This window comes from Sander vitreus, chromosome 13 (assembly GCF_031162955.1).
Source record: "Sander vitreus isolate 19-12246 chromosome 13, sanVit1, whole genome shotgun sequence".
Taxonomy (NCBI): Eukaryota; Metazoa; Chordata; class Actinopteri; order Perciformes; family Percidae; genus Sander; species Sander vitreus.
In genome coordinates, this window is record NC_135867.1 from 17,181,641 (window position 1) to 17,201,727 (window position 20,087).

At 40.2% G+C, this 20,087-nt stretch overlaps 3 protein-coding genes across 3 annotated transcripts; all 3 read right to left on the bottom strand.

Moving 5' to 3' along the window:
* Positions 1-715: 715 nt before the first annotated feature.
* LOC144527901 (palmitoyltransferase ZDHHC23-A-like) lies at positions 716-4,745 on the bottom strand. Its single transcript, XM_078266233.1, has 4 exons — positions 4,624-4,745; positions 3,101-3,730; positions 1,978-2,145; positions 716-1,272 (listed from the first exon to the last, which is right to left on the bottom strand). Exons 1-4 carry the CDS (start codon positions 4,740-4,742, stop codon positions 999-1,001), a joined length of 1,191 nt encoding a protein of 396 aa, XP_078122359.1. The 5' UTR covers positions 4,743-4,745; the 3' UTR covers positions 716-998.
* A 3,953-nt stretch (positions 4,746-8,698) lies between these two features.
* On the bottom strand, positions 8,699-14,563 carry LOC144527831 (V-type proton ATPase catalytic subunit A-like). Its single transcript, XM_078266109.1, has 15 exons — positions 14,424-14,563; positions 13,678-13,775; positions 13,291-13,419; positions 12,856-13,070; positions 12,644-12,781; positions 12,409-12,560; positions 12,179-12,341; positions 11,916-12,024; positions 11,544-11,666; positions 11,341-11,455; positions 10,645-10,708; positions 10,321-10,524; positions 10,007-10,101; positions 9,558-9,729; positions 8,699-9,433 (listed from the first exon to the last, which is right to left on the bottom strand). Exons 2-15 carry the CDS (start codon positions 13,757-13,759, stop codon positions 9,341-9,343), a joined length of 1,854 nt encoding a protein of 617 aa, XP_078122235.1. The 5' UTR covers positions 13,760-13,775; positions 14,424-14,563; the 3' UTR covers positions 8,699-9,340.
* A 1,635-nt stretch (positions 14,564-16,198) lies between these two features.
* On the bottom strand, positions 16,199-19,466 carry LOC144527921 (actin-binding protein WASF3-like). The gene is made up of 8 exons (XM_078266272.1): positions 19,334-19,466; positions 18,277-18,411; positions 18,036-18,189; positions 17,837-17,954; positions 17,558-17,742; positions 16,889-17,110; positions 16,493-16,797; positions 16,199-16,356 (listed from the first exon to the last, which is right to left on the bottom strand). The coding sequence occupies exons 1-8, from the start codon at positions 19,464-19,466 to the stop codon at positions 16,199-16,201; spliced, it is 1,410 nt and encodes a 469-aa protein (XP_078122398.1).
* Positions 19,467-20,087: the final 621 nt, after the last annotated feature.

Below are 20,087 nucleotides of genomic sequence, written 5' to 3' on the forward strand. Positions count from 1 at the left end.
TGTTGTTTATTATGCTATATAAGAGTGGGTAGATTTACTTATACACATTAAATCGTATGCATTACAATGGTGGACAGGACTGTGGCCTTCAGCTTAATATAAAAACATAATTATATTATGTAATAGTAATTGACCATTTACAGAAACAATCCCTGAATGTCTTAAAATGTGTATTTTGGCATACCACTGGCACTATCTGAAAGCAATGGACAAAAACCATTACATTAAAACATACAACATAAAACAGATCACTGCAGAGAAGAATATTGAGTTAATACAGATTGCATCAGTCATAACATTAAAGATGGCTGAAGCTGCTCCAGGAACTTTTGACTGTACACCCACCACTCACTCACAGGGGTCAGATGTAGGTCAGGTTTTCATACCTGTTTTGTTATAACAAATGCTGAATGAACACAAGTGCTATGATGGGATATATAAAGCCCCCAGCGTGTCACTGGGATTTCTACCAGTTTGACTCCAAAGACCTCCACAGGGAGGCATCCAAAGGCAGATACCTAAAATACAGATCAGAACTGAATCATGGCTGTTCTTCTTCTTTTACTTAAACCCCACAGTGTCTTGCATTTCTTACAAGATTTTTTATTTCGTTTCTTAATTGACATGCAGTCAACAATATTTCAATTTCAGTCAGACAGCATAAATGTTGTTCACATTCTGCAGATAGAAAAAATATGTACAGTAACATGGTGCTTCCTGCAGCCTTATGACTGTATGTTATTTCCTAGAAGAAATTGTGCAACAACTTCCAACCCCAAAACAATTATCAATGTGTAGTTTTTCAAGCAGTCAATATTAGCACCTTGATATTCTGTGACCTAGATTGCAGGGAAATATCAATAGTTCTTAATGTAATGTATGAAGAGGCTGGAATGCAATAAGCATTGGAAGACATCAGCTGATAGATCCTAAGAGCAATGCAATTCTTCACAAATGTCTGTTATCATAATGTTACTACTAGAGTGTACAAAGTGAAACTAGACCAAGTCAGTGAGGCTGGAGCGAGGAGAAACCGAGGCATCTGCCATGGTGAGGAACTCAACCCAGTTGTGACAGAAGCCACGTGAATACTCTCCTGTCACTATGACGAGTCCCCACAGGCGCCTCTGGCCCGTTTTGTTCCTCAGAGCCAGCTGAGCCTCGCGCTCCGTCACATTGAAGCTGATATTCAGAACTTGTACCACCAACAGGTGAAGCAGTCCACCGGTGACAATGCTGCTGTACCAAGCACAGGTGAAGCAAAGTGCCATGCTGTAAAGATAAAGAATATAATATAATGTTTGAGAAGTATTTAAAAGTACAGAATTATGAACTTTCTTTTAAACTGGCTATGTTCCACCCTGACAGCTGATCACTTTATCTGAGTGTTTGTAGTACTTGTGTCACGTAACTATAAACCTGCTGTTTCATTTTTCTGAAAATGGTTTAAGTTGATCCGATAATCAGTTAATATAGTCAATAGTCAATATGACAAAATCCAAAGTAAAAAAGAGGTAACATTGCAATGCTTAAAAATGTGCATGCACACCTTGCCAAACGTCTATCTGCTGTTTATGCTAGTTAAACAAATAATAATAAATAATAACTTTTTTACTACAAAGAATTACTGCAATTTAACTATGACACAAGCTGAAATGTGTTTTCTTGTAAAATATTGCCACAAAAAACTTTTAGAAACAGTTGTCAGTCTATAATTTACAAATAAAATCATCTTTCAATTGTTGTACTGAAAGAAAAGATATTTCTGCAAAATGTATGTCCTTGCTAATGCTTTTAATGTATTCACTAATATTCATTTGATTTTTTTTTAATTGTACTATTATGTAATAACAACCAGGAGAGTTTAGATTGTGATTTTTGTTTTAATAAGAGCTTTTACAATGTAGACTTCTACTCTTACATTTAAGTTTCACAGTCACCTGCAGTCATGAAGGAGACAGGGCAAGAGTATTGTACCTGGACTGACTGTAGACGCTGGGGCAGTAGAGGAGAGCCGTCATTAGATACTGTTGAGGACAGAGGCTGCAGAGCACCAAACTGATTCCATACAGAGAGGTCAACACGAACACAGAGAGGGTCAGTAGGAAACTGCGGTGGTTTGCCTGTCCAACACAGCTGTTTATCCTACAACACCTCAACACATACAGACACAACACAGACACACAACACAATGTACCAGTTTAGTACCTGATACTGTGCATCCATACAACTACTCTTGTATGTAAAATGATGCCATAGCAAGATTTAAAAGTTTAGATCTGAATGATGTTTGTATTGCCCTATTTGGTGATGGTTTCTTACTCCTGTTTGCCCGAAATGGGTGCTAGGACCTCAACAGTTTAAGTTTTTATTTTAAGACATTTTTTTCTAAGAACTGTTTTAAACTTCGTTTTTTTTTACCTTTGGAAGAAAATAGTTCCCAACCGTTCACAGAAAGGTCTGTGGATTATCCTAAATAACCAGGACATTGTTTCTGGAAATACACTCTTTTGCTTTGGGCACCACACAAACTATATTCCATTCCCCTCCATTGTTTTAAAGTAGCAGAAATCTAAGCAGCAGATATTTCAAAAACTAAACAAGAATTCAAACCAAAAGTATCTTCATACAACTATGGGGAAGTGGGAAAATGTGTTCTGTTGATCTGTTGGAATTACACTTTAATTGCTGATTGAAATCCATTTAATTGACACATTTGCTGTTTGTAGACCAGTATGTGTGTGTCTGCCTATTTGTAGAGGTCAAGCCCAGACAAATTCACTTCTAATTCGCGGTATTAGAAGTGTGCACTTTATAAAGTGCAACTAAATTGGTTGATGATTGTGTAATCTAATGGTCTAATGGTTGATGTAAACCTTTGCTAGTTTCTCTACTGTTGAAGAAAACAGGAGATGGGTGGAGTTTGCTAAATATATGGTTGTTGTGTAATTACAGTGCAGTTATGTAATACATCTTTTATATTTTATTTGTCATGATCTGTTGTGAATGCACAATACAGAAAATAACAATTGACTTACTTCTAAGTCACAGGCCACACAAGAAATATATAAATACATACAGTATGTTCTGTCCAACCCACCAGATACAGTGGTGGTCCAGACGCTGGACACAGGAACCACAGGTTCGACAGTGTCCGGCCCGTGGGGGTCGCATTATTTTGCACACATGACAGCTGCTCCATTTTGCTGCCACGGCCTCTTTTGTTGTCTGAAACTCTGCTGCAATCCCTGTGGAGGCTGATTGGATAGATCCATTAAGGTGTGTGGAGCCCTTGTTACCCTCCAGACTGTGACTGTGTGCTTTATGTAGTGAAGTGGTCACCAATCCTGCGCCTCTCTTGGTGTGAATAAGAGAGATGACAGTGAGAATCACCCCAGTGGTCACAGCACACACCTGCAGCTGGCTGACGTCCCCACGAGGTAAAATCTCTGTGATGAAGAGATAATACATGTGGAACAGGGAGAAGAGTGCAAGAGTGAGGAAGAAGAGGGTGCGTCTCTTCTTTCTGTGCGTGGCGTAGTAGTACCACAGCACCAGGATGGGCAGAGCTGTCAGGATGATGATACCCAGCAGGTAGTGCAACGCTGCAACCCGCAGCAGGACAGGTAGCAGCACCAGCGCCGGGATCATGGAGATCTCCAGTTTGTCAATCATGGCCCCAAGTACAGGAGACTGAGATCCACCTTTAGGTGGTCTGTCTTTCAGCCACCTACAGAGAACAGTGGTCACCAAGTCAAAATTACAAACATTTGTAATTATGAGTGTGGCTAATACAGTTGCTCTTTTCATGGGTGGAAAGTAATTTGTTTTTCGTGTGCTTACAATGTGCTTGTGCTGCATTCATTTACATTCTAAAATCAGTGATGCTGCTTTCACATAAGTAGATTTTAATCAAGTACTGAACTGTGCTTTTTTCGAATTTAAGATGTACAGTACAGTTTACACTGATTCTATAATGGCATAATAAAAAAAACTTTGTGAGAAAATCTCAGGTGTCAGACCCTTTAGGGGACCCCAAGAAAAAAATACACGAGCTGTGAGGCCCCCATTTCTGTGTGTGTTATGTATGCATTACTTAGTAAAATTAATTTGTTTGTGGTAACTTGATAAAGCATGTATTAAGGAATATGCCAAATGTCAGCGCAACAAAAACTGAAACAATAAGGGCCTGCAATCTAAATTTTAACTCAGGGACCCTATACAAGACAGGACCTCAGGATTGGTGTCACATTAAAGGAATAGTTTGACACTTTGGGAAATTCACATTTTCTTTCTGAAAGTTGGATGTGAAAATTGATACCACTCTGATGTCTGCCAGTTTGCATGTCTCCAGTCATTATGCTAAGCTAGCTAACCGGCTGCTCGCTGTAGCCTCAAATTTCACTGACAGATATGAGGGTGGTCTCAATCTTTCCTATCATCATACATAAAAAAGAGAGGGTTACTTATGGCAGCCTTTAAAAGAGATACTGAACTTTCTTTAAACAAATGTGCTACTTCTATGTGAATAACATGTACGTATGCTAGGCTTCTTTTACTTTCCAGTATAGTACTTCAGTATATTCTACTCAGTACTGACCCTTTTCCTCAAGCCCTTCATACCTGATAAAGGCTTCATCCAGATCTTCACAGTCACAGCAACATCCGTACTGGTCGTAGTCACACTCACAGCAACACATAGGATCATCTGGCTCAGGAGGCTTTAACTTCTCCCATTTCATAATGGCTTGCTAAAGATGACTTTGAAGTCTACAAGCTGTCATTTCAACACAAAAGGCCATCATTTTAAAATGTACACTCTTGAGCAATGAGGAGGGGAAATATATCTGTAATAAATATAATATGTAATATGTAACTTACTGCTGCATATAAAATATGTATTGCACAACCAATAACAATCCTCAGAACAAAAATGGTTATATTGATTTCTATGTTTTCTTTCATTCTGCATCGCACGCACGCACGCACACACACACACACACACACACACACACACACACACACACACACACACACACACACACACACACACACACACACACACACACACACACACACACACAATCTCACCTTAACTCACAATATAGTATTTTGCAGGTAATGGGCAATGTTTACTAGACTCAACCTGTACATGTAATTTACTAGAAGATATTCTGTTTGTTATAAAAATTAATAATTTCCAAAATCAGAGGATTCGCAGTCCCCAAGAGCTTTAAATGTAATTTGTTAAAACAAGGCCACTGTGTCCACAGGGGCTCTACTATCTGGGCCAGCAAACCCAAGTCTTCAACACTTAGAGATGTACTTGAGTTATTGTCAGTGGGAGTTATTATTTTGTCATACAGAGCCTTATCTATACAGGAATTAACAGAATATATATTAAAACTAGGAAAACAAAATATGTATTTCAGCTTTTGATTGTTTGTCTTATCGTAGTTTCCTAATTTAACAGTTTTTGTATGACTTTATATCAGGCTGCCATATAATAACTATTATTCAACAACATTTACTTATTTAACTCTTTATCTGGAATTTCCAGATATGTGAATAATAATAGCCACCTTCACAAAGCCTAGATAAAACATTGTCTCTCTTAACTTACCTTTTGTGTCTGCAACAAAAATACAAAACCATCAACACACGTGGGCTGAAATGTCAGATGTACTCTCTCCAGCTAAAAGTTACGCGATCTTCAGGAAACGATGAAGAGGGAAATGATTAAGAAGATGGCCTCTTGTCACCAAGCTCCTTCTGTCAATGACTGATGAAATAAAAATGAAAACAGCAGCCTACTTTCTCATCAGTCATTTGATTCGAAAAAGGAATTTGGCATGTTTCTGCTGTGGCGGTGCTGCTGCCATACCCTATCAGTGCAGTGAGATGGTTTTAATTTCTTGGATTCCCATGGTGGAAGTGTCCCAACAGAAGGCAACCTGGATTCCTCCTGACAAGTAGTTTGATTTTGTGTTATATCTGTCTGCTCACTTTTCCCAAGACAATCTTCCTCGCATGCCATTAAATAGTTCACAAGTCGTTCTCTTGCATAGCCTTCTTCTGCTTTACAGCTTCTTTCAGTTACCATTTGAAGTTTACATACTGGCATGCTTGGTAAATATAGGTGTTACCTCAACTGGTTGAGGAAGGCAGAGAGCCAGGAGTCTTTCATGCCTTTCTCCAAAGCTGACAGGCTATGTTGGAGTGTTCAAAAGTTGTAACGGCAGCTCTGACAATCCACATTTAGCTGGATGAGGGTGTACTATATGAGAAACACGACAGGCTCTCATAGATGAAAGAGTGAGGAATGATCCAGAGAGCAGCCCCACCCTCTGGGATCACATTTCCTCCCACAAGCAACCTGACCTTGCTACTCTCACACAGAGAACTCTGGAAGAATGTGTGTGTGTGTGTGTGTGTGTGTGTGTGTGTGTGTGTGTGTGTGTGTGTGTGTGTGTGTGTGTGTGTGTGTGTGTGTGTGTGTGTGTGTGTGTGAGTGTGATCAGAGGGAACCAGATAACCAGGGGACTCCTGGTTATGTTTCTTTACACTCTTTGTATGACATATGTGACAACTCTAGATACTAACAGGGACAACGTGATAAGTGATCTCTGCAGGGAAGTCTTCTTTTCTTTTGCCCAACTGCAGAGGGTTAGAGCACAGGGTCAGATAAAAATCAGCAACTCTGCACGTGTTCGGAATTTGGATTCAGATTCTTGCTCATGAACATTTCAGTAGAAAGCTTGTTTGCCAACACGGGAGCTTGAATCCAGTCTTTACCCATTCACAATGTCAGTGAGTGTCATTTAAAAACAAAACTACACAATTGGTTACAACAGTTAGTTAGCTGGTGATACAGAATACCAACAAATATGGAAGCTAAATGGAAAAAGCATTGGTAAAATGCAGCTATTGTAAAAAAAATAATCCATCAGAAGTGGAGAAGAAAACTGGGAAAACACACTCACATTGCCGGTCAGTCAGTCATTAAAACTGACCAATGAGAGAAAGAGAGGCTGGTGCATTGACGGAGACCACTAAAACCTCTTAATGTCTGCATCAGTGTCAGTCTAGATGGACGGAATCAATGCAGAGAAAAGATGCTGCTCTTTCTGCTGTGGGTTACGCTTCCATTAGTCCTGATGGAGCCCGGAACCCGAGATACTGGCTCTAATCTATTTTGGAGGAATTAATGCTGGGAGTCAGGCTGGACCACGAGTACATGCTGAAGATTACACATCAGCAAACTACAACAGATGCTGTACCCGCAACAAACAAAGCATGCTCTCTCCTGTGTGGGACATATCCCTCCACGTTATTTACAGTAATAGAGTGACATTGTTTGAGTCAGTTTATAGGCCTTGAAGATTTTTTTCTTTCAATTAGCTTCTTATTATGAGTAATCAGATAAGTTATGAGGGTCGGATATGAACACCCAACTTTTTACCAAAGTTGCCTAACAGTTTGGGTTATTTCATGATAGATATTGATTTATTATTGCTTTTTCTGTGTGTTTCTCACTAATTTCAAGTGGGCGGGACTCATTGGATCAATGTGATGTCACGTACTTCTGTGCACCAATCAAAATTAAGCAACATTTCAATCAAAATATGATGACAATTCAGAGGATGTTTGCTTGTGTTTCCACGTCACTGTCAATCACATCTGATCAAACTACAGCCACACAGATTAGATGACTTTTTGAGTGTTGAACTCTTAATACATGATAATTTAGAATGCTATTTTTTTAAACTTTTACTTTGATTGTTGCACATTTAGTTAAATGTTTTTACAGGCTTTAACGATTTATACTTACAAGATCAAAGTTAGGCACAGCTTGTTAAATGTGGTCAGACTTTGCAGCTCTGCTAGAAAATGTAATGATTACTCAAAATAAAAATAAAAAATATTTCTGGGCAATATTTAACACTGAATTGTAAACATTTGAAACACAAACACCTTGCAGCATTGTCTGTTGGTCTGATAACTATTTCAAAATTAACAAATATGTCAGGCTGAATTTTAGGGATATTTAGAATTTAGAATATCTGCATTTGATGTGACAGTGCAGGTATTAGAAAACGTGGGTGTTTTGGACACATTTCACTCAGTCTAAAGCATCATATACTGTAGCTTCAAACAAGTGTTGAAACAAGTAAATACGCAAAATAGTGTAATACAGTGTTTGGTGTTGTGTTTTTTTTTCTCACTTAATCAAAGCTACTAAAAATACATTTGTGGAAAATTTGACTTCAAGAGGTTAGTCAATCAAAAAGAGACTTTCCTTAACAGTCACGCTGCACATTCTAACATGTATGCCACCTAGAGGTAAGTCTCTCTCTGAACATCTGTGTTCATGAATTGCAGCAGTCAAAGGTTGATTCTCACACCTTTGTTCAGCTGTTTAGATAAAAGACCTACAAAAATGTATATAAAATATACTTTATTTTCCTTTTCTGTTCCCATCCGTCATTTTAAGATTACTACTATTTGTAATCAAATGTATTTATCTTCTGCTTTATAGGGCGGGCTTTCAAAGGAGTGAAGTTTGCTTTGTAAATTTAAGTTTGCAAATTTCTGGACAGACCAGAAGCTCCACATTTTGAAAGTGATTGTGTAAATTATATTATAGTAAGTCAAACACTGATTCAACCAACTCCCCCTGAACATGACAAATACAATGTAACTGACACGATAAGCTTTAATCATTTCAGGAAACAGCAACGTACCACACATATAATAGTGAGACATCTGTTACAGCACAACTCTAAAAGACTCATTCATTCACATTTTTGCACATAATATAAAGTATATTGTCCATATCACTATCGCACTTAAGAGGTAGACAAATGCCTTTAACCCCCTGATATACAGTAAGGCAGTGCATCTTTCCCTTTACTCATGTTCCCATTTGATTAATAATCTGTATTTATCATCACTGTCACATCTGGGGGAAAAACATCCCTTTTCACTCTTTGTTGCAGCTTTTGGTTAAGTGCAAGTAAAACACCTGATTGGGGCCCACTGATTTTAACCACAACATGATGGTCTAGGGATCTTTAAGTGCTATGCAATGGGCTGAGTGAAGGCGTTGCTAACCACACTTTCAGGTGTCTTAGGGGATTCCAGCAGTGTGTTTTTTAAGTAGATGAGTCAAAATCTACTAAATGAAGTGGAAATGTGTGCAGGAATGTTTAAAAGGACAGGAACACTAAGAAATCATAAGAGTTCACGTGACTGAGGCAGACATTCAGAACACGGGCCATTCTATCTGCACTATGTTGCACTGCACTGGGGGTTTGGATATTTGGGAGAGGTAGGAAACTCATTCTTCCAGGGTCCGGAAGGCGTTCTGCATGTCCTCCATCAGCTGGGCGAAGTCTGCTTTGATCTTAGCTTCGCCATCCTTAACAGGGTCCTAAAGAATCCATTGAACAGAGAATAAGTTATTGATCTTGACTGATGAAAACAACAGGGAAACATATAAAAAACAAACAATGCACAATATTTTCTCCCCCACAAAATGAGGAACAATCATGTACTTTGAACTTCATGGAGCTGATTTTGTACAGGATCTCTCCCATGTGCTCCCTGATCATGGTCCAGGTGATTTTGTTGTCGCTCTGTGACGTGGACTCCACCGCGTGTCGGGCCATGTCGTAAAACGAGATCATGTTTGAGAGGATGCCAACAGTTTTGTAGAATGGGCAGAACCTGTGTGTAGGGACAGAAGACTGTGTGAAGCTCACGGTTTATAGAATAATCAAGTGAAGGAAAATATTTAGAGACATCTCTTCATCATATCCACTGATTAGTTCATAATGAAGTTTATTTCATCTTTTTGTCTTCAACTGTTGTGGAGCAAAGAGAAGCTATTTCAATGTCTACAAGAGTCAATATGGCTATTGAAAAGAAAGGTGGGAAAGCCATTTCAGGCCTTTTGAATGGAAAAGACATGCGTTTTGTGGATGATAAGATGTTTTGTCTTCACCTGTCGTAAGGGGTATAACCGTTCTGCTGCAGGAAGTCATCCTTAATGAGCTTTGCAACTTCTAGAGTGATCTTATCGGTCTCAGCAAGAGAAGCCTGTGAACAAAACAAGATCGTGAAGATCAGCCCACTTTTTTCAGAGTTTCTGATTAACCAGGTTAGCGTGCGAACAATTTAAATGATGAACTAGTTTTAACAGAAACCTCTCCTATAAAACACAGATTTCACACATCGAAATGCATCGATTACCTGGCTGTAAAAATGTGTGCAAATAGGAGAAAACCTTTAGAAATGAAATTAAGGAGCTGGCCTCACCTTGCCTACAAGCTGCACTATTTCAGCCAGGTCCTCCTCCTCCTGTAGAATCTCCTTGGCTTTTGTACGGAGAGGAACAAACTCAGGGAAATGTTTGTCATAATATTCATCCAGAGCTCGTGTGTACTTGCTGTAGCTAATCAGCCAGTTTACAGAGGGGAAGTGCTTCCTCTGAGCCAGCTTCTTGTCCAACCCCCAGAACACCTAATAAGAAGAAAACAAAAAAGATTGACACACACTCAAGAGTGGTGCGAAAGAAAGAAACAGTGACTGCAAGGTCAAATGTTAGGATCAAGGGCTGAAGAGCCAATGCCCATTGCTTACCTGAACAATGCCCAATGTGGCTGAAGTGACGGGGTCTGAGAAATCTCCACCAGGGGGGGACACACTAAGGAATGCACAGCATGTAAGGAAAAGTCAGCCTAATATATGATACTCTACCTTGTGTGTCTAGGTTTGTTTTGTTAGGCTACCTTACTTTTCTTACTTCCATGAAAAAGGGAACTAAAAAAAATATGTCAGCTAAATTACGAGGTCTAACTGTCAAAGACCTTTCCAACACACACCATTTTAAAAAGCATACAGAATCAAAATTAACTTTGAGAGGTGGAGATAGTTACTTTACCATCAAAGACAGCTTCAACAGTACACCATGCAGTTCAGCTAAAAGACATTGTGCTGTGTGTATATTTGATTGCTAACAATCCATTGGTTTTAGTTGATTTTATAATGCTTTGACAATAAACTTGCAGAAACTTGGACAGTGGAGGATCCCTGAAGGCACCAAAGAGAAGAGCTTTGTCAATTGATTTTCATTGTTACTGAAAGCAACAACTGCTTTAAAAAGGTAGGAAATTCATTTTAAATCCTTGGTCCGTGATTTTAATGCACCTACTCTAAGTCGATTTTATTTTCATGCACATGCTGCTGCGTTTAAGTGTACAGCAGATGTTGGAAAAAAAAAAAAAAAAAAGATAATAAAGAAAATAATTTCCCCTGCTTATATGAAAGTCAACTCACGCTCCTACGATGCTGACACTGCCTTCTCTCTCAGGATTACCCAGGCACTTCACACGTCCGGCGCGCTCATAGAAGGAGGCGAGCCTGGCGCCCAGGTAAGCAGGATACCCACTGTCTACAGACAACGACACAGACAAACTGTCTCACAGTGTCCTTACAATTACATACAGTATATAAATCAACCACATCCATCACAAACTTACCAGCAGGCATTTCAGCTAATCTTCCAGAGATTTCTCTCAGAGCTTCGGCCCATCGGGACGTCGAGTCGGCCATCATGCTCACGTTGTAGCCCATATCTCGGAAGTATTCGGACAGTGTGATCCCTGCAGAGGTCAATGTATATTCAATTTACAAATTGGATTCTCCAAACAATTACAAACAGGAAAGAAACAAAAGGCATTTACTTAGTGTTAACTACTTTGACATCATTCAGAATGGAATTTCAGGGCGTTTGCCCATTTTCTTATAAAGAAACAAGAAAGGGAAAATTCACTTTGTTTTTTCATTTTTATTTATCATCATTAGCATTTAAATAAGCTATGAGACTTCTCTATAAAGTCAACGGTTTGTACCTGTATAAATCGAGGCCTCTCTGGCAGCCACAGGCATGTTGGATGTATTAGCAACCAGTGCTGTTCTCTTCATGATGCTCTCAGTCTTGCCATCGACCTCCATAGTAAGCTGTGAGAAAGAGCAGTGTTAACATAATACAATGTGAACGCTTGTGTTGTATTGAAGACTTTTTGCTCTAAACAAATATTAAAATCATTTAGTTTTCCCTTTACTCATATATTCTTTTTTTAATGCTTTTTAGACTTTTCGTTCTTTGACCTACCTCGGGGAAATCCCGCAGCACTTCAGACATTTCATTTCCACGCTCTCCGCAGCCAACGTAGATAATGACGTCACTGTTGGAGTACTTGGACAACGACTGCGAGATCACCGTCTTTCCACATCCAAAGGCGCCTGGTATAGCAGTAGTGCCACCCTGCACGCAACTACACAGCACACAGGTCATGAGTAAAAGCACAAGTTGCACAACTTAACTCGCACAAAACTACTCACGGGAAAAGGGCGTCCAGAACTCTTTGACCAGTCAGCAGCGGATGATTGGCAGGGAGCTTCTCTGTGACTGGGCGGATTTGTCGTACCGGCCACACTTGCATCATGGTGAACTTCTCCTTCACACCTTCAAATTCCAGCTCCAGAACCACATCCTGAATGCAATGAGATCAGCAAATTAGTCTCACAGAAGGTTTGATCCAACTACCGAGTGTTTTGCTTCTGGACAAACACTCACAGAAATGTCATAGTTTCCAGGTTGGGCTAGGTAGGTGACAGTGCCTCTGTTGCGAGGTGGAAGCATCAGCTTGTGCTTTATTAAGGAGTTTTCAAACACCATACCGTAGATATCGCCACCTGTCACATGACTGCCGACCTGGAGAGGAGATGAGGTAAAAGTCAGAATAGTTGCAGAACAGAGTCATCCACACCATGCTATATTTTTCTTACCCGCAGACTCTGCCCGGGGGAAAATTCCCATTTGAGGTCTCTGTTAAGAGCACCAATGTTTACTCCTCTTGGGATATAGATACTTTGAGTGAGGTCATTGATGTCTTTCAGTGGACGCTGGATCCCGTCAAAAATGGAGCCCATGATTCCCGGTCCAAGCTCTACAGAGAGGGGTTTTCCCGTCCGAAGGACAGGGTCACCGACAGACACACCAGCTGTGGCATTAAGTTAAGGAAAACCAAACAAACCGCAAGCACATTGACACTCTAGTCATGTCTATAAATTCATACTCACATTTTCTATCAGTAAATGAGCTCTAAAATGTGTCCTTAGTAGCATACATAATGTGAATTTAGTAGTTGTAGTAGAAGATCATGATATGGTCTGTCACATGTGTAACTGTAGAGGTAGGTAACATTGCAGTGGAAAGGATACAAGTCTCCTCGTAGACCTGGATAGTTGCCATGTCTCCCTCTAAACGGATGATTTCTCCCACCAGCTCACTGTGACCTACACGAACCAGCTCGTACATGGCTGCTCCTGCCATCGCAGTAGCTGTTACCACTGTTAGAGAAATAGATACAATGAACAAATCTGTTGCACAAGGAATAAGCTAAAAATCATCAAATATCCACATATTTTACAGAAGGAAGTTTTTTTGTTTACTTTTTGTATTTGCAGATCAATCAAACTGCTTTGAGAAAAGGTTGTATTAATAAAATATATTTTTTTTTATTAAAACTAAATAATAAGTGGCTTTTGACCCATCATATGCTAAACAATGTAATCTAACAATTTAAAGAAAAGGCCAATAAAGCAGACCTGGTCCAGAAACTCCATGTACATATCCAAACTCGCTTTCTCGCTCCTCATCCTGGATCTTAGGAAGTTTTGAGGTATCCATATTTATAGTTTATGTCCTGAAAAAATAAATATGAGACACCCATGTTGTTAATTTAAATACACTCAGCAGACTTTGACATCGTTTAACACACACACACACACACACACACACACACACACACACACACAAGCTAGCTACCTCATTTCAGCTTATGATAGTTACAGAGCAAATATGGCACCCTATAGATTCTACAGACTTAACACACCACGATGAGATGGAACTTATTAATATGAGCACCATACCACATTACAGTACTAGCACAGTAACGTTACTCTCTACTGAATAAATGACCACGTCTGGCAGTGTAACGTTAACGTTAAGGTTACAAGCTAACTCAGCTGAGGCTGCAAAACATTTCATGCATTACCCTTTTCCCCCAGGCTTAAAGATAAGGTAGAGTAAGTCACTACTGTTCATCGCTAAGGACATGTTTGCTAGCCAGATGGTAGCATGTTTGTTACTAGCAAAGCTGATTTGTGCGTGTGCGCGTCAGGTTACTAGCTAGAAAACACAGCTATCTTCATCATCATTAATTTACCTACAAGTTAAGCTAGCTAAATGAACGATTATTTGCGCAATATTTGGTCCAAGAATGGCAGAAAATCTCTAGCTAACTGTTATGAATCCAGAACCTCATATTATACCGCTACTATAAATAGCTTACCTTATCTTACCAATTTCCAGTTCTGAATTATCCAGGTTGGTCTCCGACGTAGCAAATAGTGTAATCACCTGTCAGGCACTAGACTGACACGGAAAGAAAACATCTCCATTGTGGCTCAACCGGTTTCCTCTGTTCTGGGTGGCTCAGATATGTGGAGCCAACATGGCGTTGGAAGCTCAACAGTTTCCCAGTGGATATGGACGATAAGTTCCGCCGGTCTAAACCAGTGACTGTAAAGGTCTAAACACTTCCACCAGGCGCATTAGTGACATCTGCTGGATATAAATGAAAAATGTTTACCTCACCTAACCAACAAGGATGGTTTCAACACCCTTTCTTAAATAAATAAATGAAAGGTACAATACAACCACTTTATCTGCTGAACATGATTTATATTTCAGCTTTTTGGCTACATGTTTTACCTTTTACCTGGGTTACAACCATACCCTTTAACTACATGAACATAAATGGGACTACCTAGTCACATGAACTGTAAAATAAAGTGATGTTATACTTAATTTTATTCAATCATTGAGTGGCATCATTTATGGGATAATCTGCTACGATTGTGATAAATAACTAACAGCTACAAGATAATAAAACTGTGATGTAAAGCTGCACATCTGCATATGAACTAAAATACAAGTATATATTATTCTACTATTTAGGTTATACTATAAATACATATAAACTATAAATATAGCTACTAGGATCACAACATAGCTACTATAGAATCACAACATGATTTTCTAGCTAATACAGATTTTTTTCAATGATATGTCAACATTTTCAATGACGCATCATTTCATAGTCAAATAATTATTTATTGGCAAACCAAACTGTTTTCAGACTGGTACCCTACTACACATACTGTGGGGTAGTGAAATGGTCAGATATTGAGGTAGCATTACCAAATATTGAATGGAATTACTTTTCAAACATTCACGTAATATAGGGAGGTATATTTAGTCAAAAATATTATTAGGGTTGTGTTGTTTCATAAAATTATGAAAATAAATACTGAAATCCTTCAAAGTTTTACTTCAAATTGTTGCACTCACTCATACATAAAAGGCCTTTTCCACAACAGACATTTTGACTTAATAATAATCCTATTTAATGATAGGAAAAGTACAGGTTTTACTTATAACTTCAATGATGGCTCTGTTCTGTGCAAGTGTCCCAGTAAGCCATGACAATGAGCCAGCATGCACAGTACCAGTATACTGAAACTGAAGCAGCTAAATGGAATTCAGCCAATCATTTTATTATTTATGGACCTTCCTGTGCTTTTCCTACTGCAACATGTCCAAATGTCTTCAGTGAAAAAGGCCTAGTACTGGGACATCAGTTTTAGGGTCTACTGCACACTTCATCAATGGGTATGGTGTGTTCAAGGTGTCAGTTTATCAGGAGAGGACATTTTATTAGAACGCACAGTTTAGATTGACAAAGTGAGAAAACAAATGGCTTCCATTTCATTAGTAGTAGAAAATGAAACATTTAGTCATATAATTTAATCAGACGATCCATCACTTCTTAATGTGAATCTGAAAATTCACTAGTCTCAGAAAAATGGTGCAAACTGTCCACCCCTGCAGTTTCCTCATGAAATGTGGCAACACATTAATACTACAAGATGAAGTAAAGGAGCTCTGGCAGCAGTGGTTTGGTAAGTGGAGTCCACTAGGTGGAGCCAAAGAGAGGGATTCACCATTTTGGTTTATTTGCACTGATGATCCAAAAAAACTTCAGCCAGGTGCAACACTTTGTGTTTAGTCTGACCACTCGTTTTCCTCCAGGTCAGAGTCGTCATCAGAGTCACTGTACTCCACTGCAATGCGCCGGGACAGGATGGTGGCCACGTCGTTCCCCACCGGCTCCTTCTTGTTCAGCTGCTCCTGCTGCTCTTGAACTTTCTTCAGCTGGATGCCTAGTAATGGCACATATACAGTATATTAAAATAAGATCATATATTGTACATCTTACAGTTTTATTCAACCATGTCTGCTCTTATCTGACCAGCAGAAAACAATGCCGGATAAAACCGTGCCAGTGCCGCGACTCACCCATGCGGATCGCAGACAGGAGGTCACTTCTTGCATCTCTCACAGGTCGAGTCTCAGCTCTGCCGCCTTCATTGTATCCCCCTAGGTGTGATGGTGCAGCTGGGGGAGGGAGAGGTGGAGGTGGGGGTCCTGGGGGAGGAGGGAACATGTGCGGCCCTGGAGGAGGTACAGGTGGGAGAGGGTAGCCTGGGCCTATATGCAAAACTCCATTATGTGGTGTTGGTGGGAGCGCACCCAGAGGAAAACCAAAGGCTGTCTGGGCTGATGGTATAGGTTGGCCGGGGGAAGGAGGTGGGGGGAGAGAGCTGGTCGACAGTGAAAGAAAAGAGGATTATGTTGCAGTGGAAAAGAGATATTATATTGAATTATTTTTCTAGTTATGCAACAAACACATACTTGTAATTTGCAGGTGGACGTATTGAACCGTTCAATCGGTCTGCAGCGTGAGGCTCTGCTGTGGCATAGGTTACTCTCTTGTAGTTGACATCAATGCTGTGGTATTCATGCTCCACAGGTGGCGAAGGGTGTGCGTTCCCAGGCACGTAATCTTGTGATTTGGCATGATTACAAGCAACGTGGGCAGGCAATGGAGGGACGGGGTAGTCTGGGAGGTCAGGCCTGGATAAACAATGAAAAACAGAGAGCTTCTCATGCAGATGCCTTCACATATCCAGAAGGTGGATTCTTTGTTATAAAATCAAAACTGAAGCTTTACACAACAGAGATATTGCTATTTCAACCACAAGGTAAAGTAGATCTAAAATACAGTTTAGATTTTATTCCTCCCGATCTTATTTTTGCAACTGTTTACAGTATTATCCTAATACTTTTGATTGTGGACACACAAATGTTTTGGGCTAGTTTAATACTCACTGGAAAGTCAGTGAGTATTAAACTAGCCCAAAACATTTCACATGCAGTATCAGAAAGAGCAGATGCAACAACTTATTACTGCAAAAATGTCTCCAAAGCTGTGCAGTTTGTGACATTTTAAATGTCGATTCTATTCAAAAACCCAAATTCCCTGGTTGCATCTCTATTTTCTGTCAGAAAATAAGCACTAACCTGCCGTCGGGGGAGAGCGAGCCCTCAGACGATGCCCCTCGGTGGAGACTCTGTGGATGGCGGTGATCTGGACGAAGTTCTTTATCGAATGCCATCATGTTCCACTCTTGTCTGCGGTTTCGAGCCTTTCTCACCTTCTTCACCTCGCGCTGAAGGGTGCTGCTTTCCACACATCGCTTCTGTTCCTGGGAAAGGTAGATTGAAGGGACAGAAAGGGAGATGAGAACCCAATTGCCAAATAAATACATAAAAATAAAACAGTCAGTAGAGTGCTCTTACCCTTTGCCTCCGCCTTTCTTTCCTCTTGTCCTCTGTGTCCTGAAGCATTTTCTCCTTCCACAACTCAAAAAAGTAAGACGGGTCCGAGTAGAATTTCATCGCATCAATGGAATCCTCTCTGTATATAAAAAAATTTTTTACACATGAAATGAGAATGTAACCTGTTCAGATGTTGTAGTTTGAACAATGCATGCAGTACCTGTAGGCAGTGAGGGTGCTGAGGGGAGGAGGCCTGTCGCTGCTGTTGTACATCTCAGCCACCGAGTTCGGAGTGCTGTCTTTAGACAAAACCTGCTGGTCCTGGACAGTAGAGCTTTTGAATGCCTTCCTCATGTTTATGTCCTGAAGAGAGACTACAAAACAGTAAGACAGGGGTTTAAAGTTTAATAGAATGCATGTGAGAATGAAAATAAGATATAAAGTGCATCCAGTGAACTAACCCTCCTCCACGTTGGAGTCCAGCTGGGTGACCTTGACGGCCAAGCGGTCAATGCGGTCCTGGAGAGAGTTGGCGCGAACATAAAAGGTGTTGGCCTCATTAAAAAGCTCCCCAAAAACATTTTCCGCATGTGTACCTGCAACCAGCGCAAAGAACCAGAAGAGAAAAGGAAGGAAGAAAAGGAGTTGTTAATACATAGAAAGGTGTTTCAAACCTGTGAGGTAAAGAAAGAAGTGCAGCATATTGCATGACATAGGAAAAGAATGTCTTATAATGTTTGTAAGTTTCTGAATCCATTCTATTTCTCTGGATTATACACAAGCATTACGTGTTTAGTCCCCCCACATAACAGCATGAATGGCACACGTCAAACAGCTCTGATCCACTTAATGTGGAAGCTTTCATTAGACTGCCTCTGTTTGTGTCTCCGCCCACTCTCCATCTTATCTGCCTGTGATACAAAGCTTTACAGTAAGCTCTAAGCTCTCTCTCACACACACACACACACACACACACACACACACACACACACACACACACACACACACACACACACACACACACACACACACACACACACACACACACACACGCCAGATGTCCAGGAGTATTTGCTTCCCAAAATAGTCTTTCCATCTACATTTTTCTCTCTGTCTCACATATTTCAGTAGACAAACTGTAATACCCATCAACAAACACACACAGGTATACCAATGCTTATATGGACATTGCCCCACATCATTAACCATTTTAACCACTCTGCTTCTGTACAAATTGGCTGATTAGGGTGTACAGTAGATAGATGTAAGTACTGACAACAGTTAAATGATAATTACTTTTAATGCATTTTATGTGTTTTGTTTTGGCTTGTCAAAAGCATAACAATGAAGTGACACTGGGATATCATCCACCACTCTTTGACTTTTAATGAACTTGTTTTATGCTAATTCGTGGTAAACAGGTCATACAGCTTGCCTCCTGTAATGATCTCACATTAAAGAAGCATCTGAACATGTTTTGATACAAACATAGCTAAATATGAGTAACTGTGATCTTACTCAGACTACTGAGCTGGCGGATGATGGCGGACAACGTATTGTTGGTTACACATTCCAGCTCGTTGCCAATCCTATCAGGCACTGCACCATGGCACAGGTGGCGAGGCTGAATGTTTCTCTTGACCAAAGGCATGACCCCCTCTCATATCTCGGCCACAGCACCTGCTGGGGGACAGAGTACAGCTCTGACAGCTCATTGCATACTACAGTACAACTAGCAAAGTATAACTATAACATTGATCCATATTCATAAAGAAACATCAGTATATAAGCATTTAATCTAGGTTAGTCTATATCAATGACGTTCCATTTCAGGGATTGTTCAGGTGCCGCCAGAAATTCCGCCGAATGTCCCTCATTTCGGCTGGATGTCCATCACCTTTCGCTTTCTTTGTGTTGGCATTTTGTACTCCGGGTGGATTTATGAGGACTATGGTTAACTGCTCCTCAGATCTCTGCAGGGTGAATCCAGACAGCTAGCTAGACTATCTGTCCAATCTGAGTTTTCTGTTGCACGACTAAAACAACCTTTGAACTTACACGTTCCACCTAAACAAGTTCCTTCCCGAGGCTATTTTGCAGAATCACCGATGCTCCGTCCAGCGCTAAGATGATTGTGATTGGTTTAAAGAAATGCCAGTAAACCAGAGCATGTTTTTCTCCCATCCTGGAATGCTGTGTGGACTAGCCAGACCCTCCTCCGCAAGCGCTGTGGAGGAAGGTCTGGCAATGTGAGACTAACTCTAGGTTAATG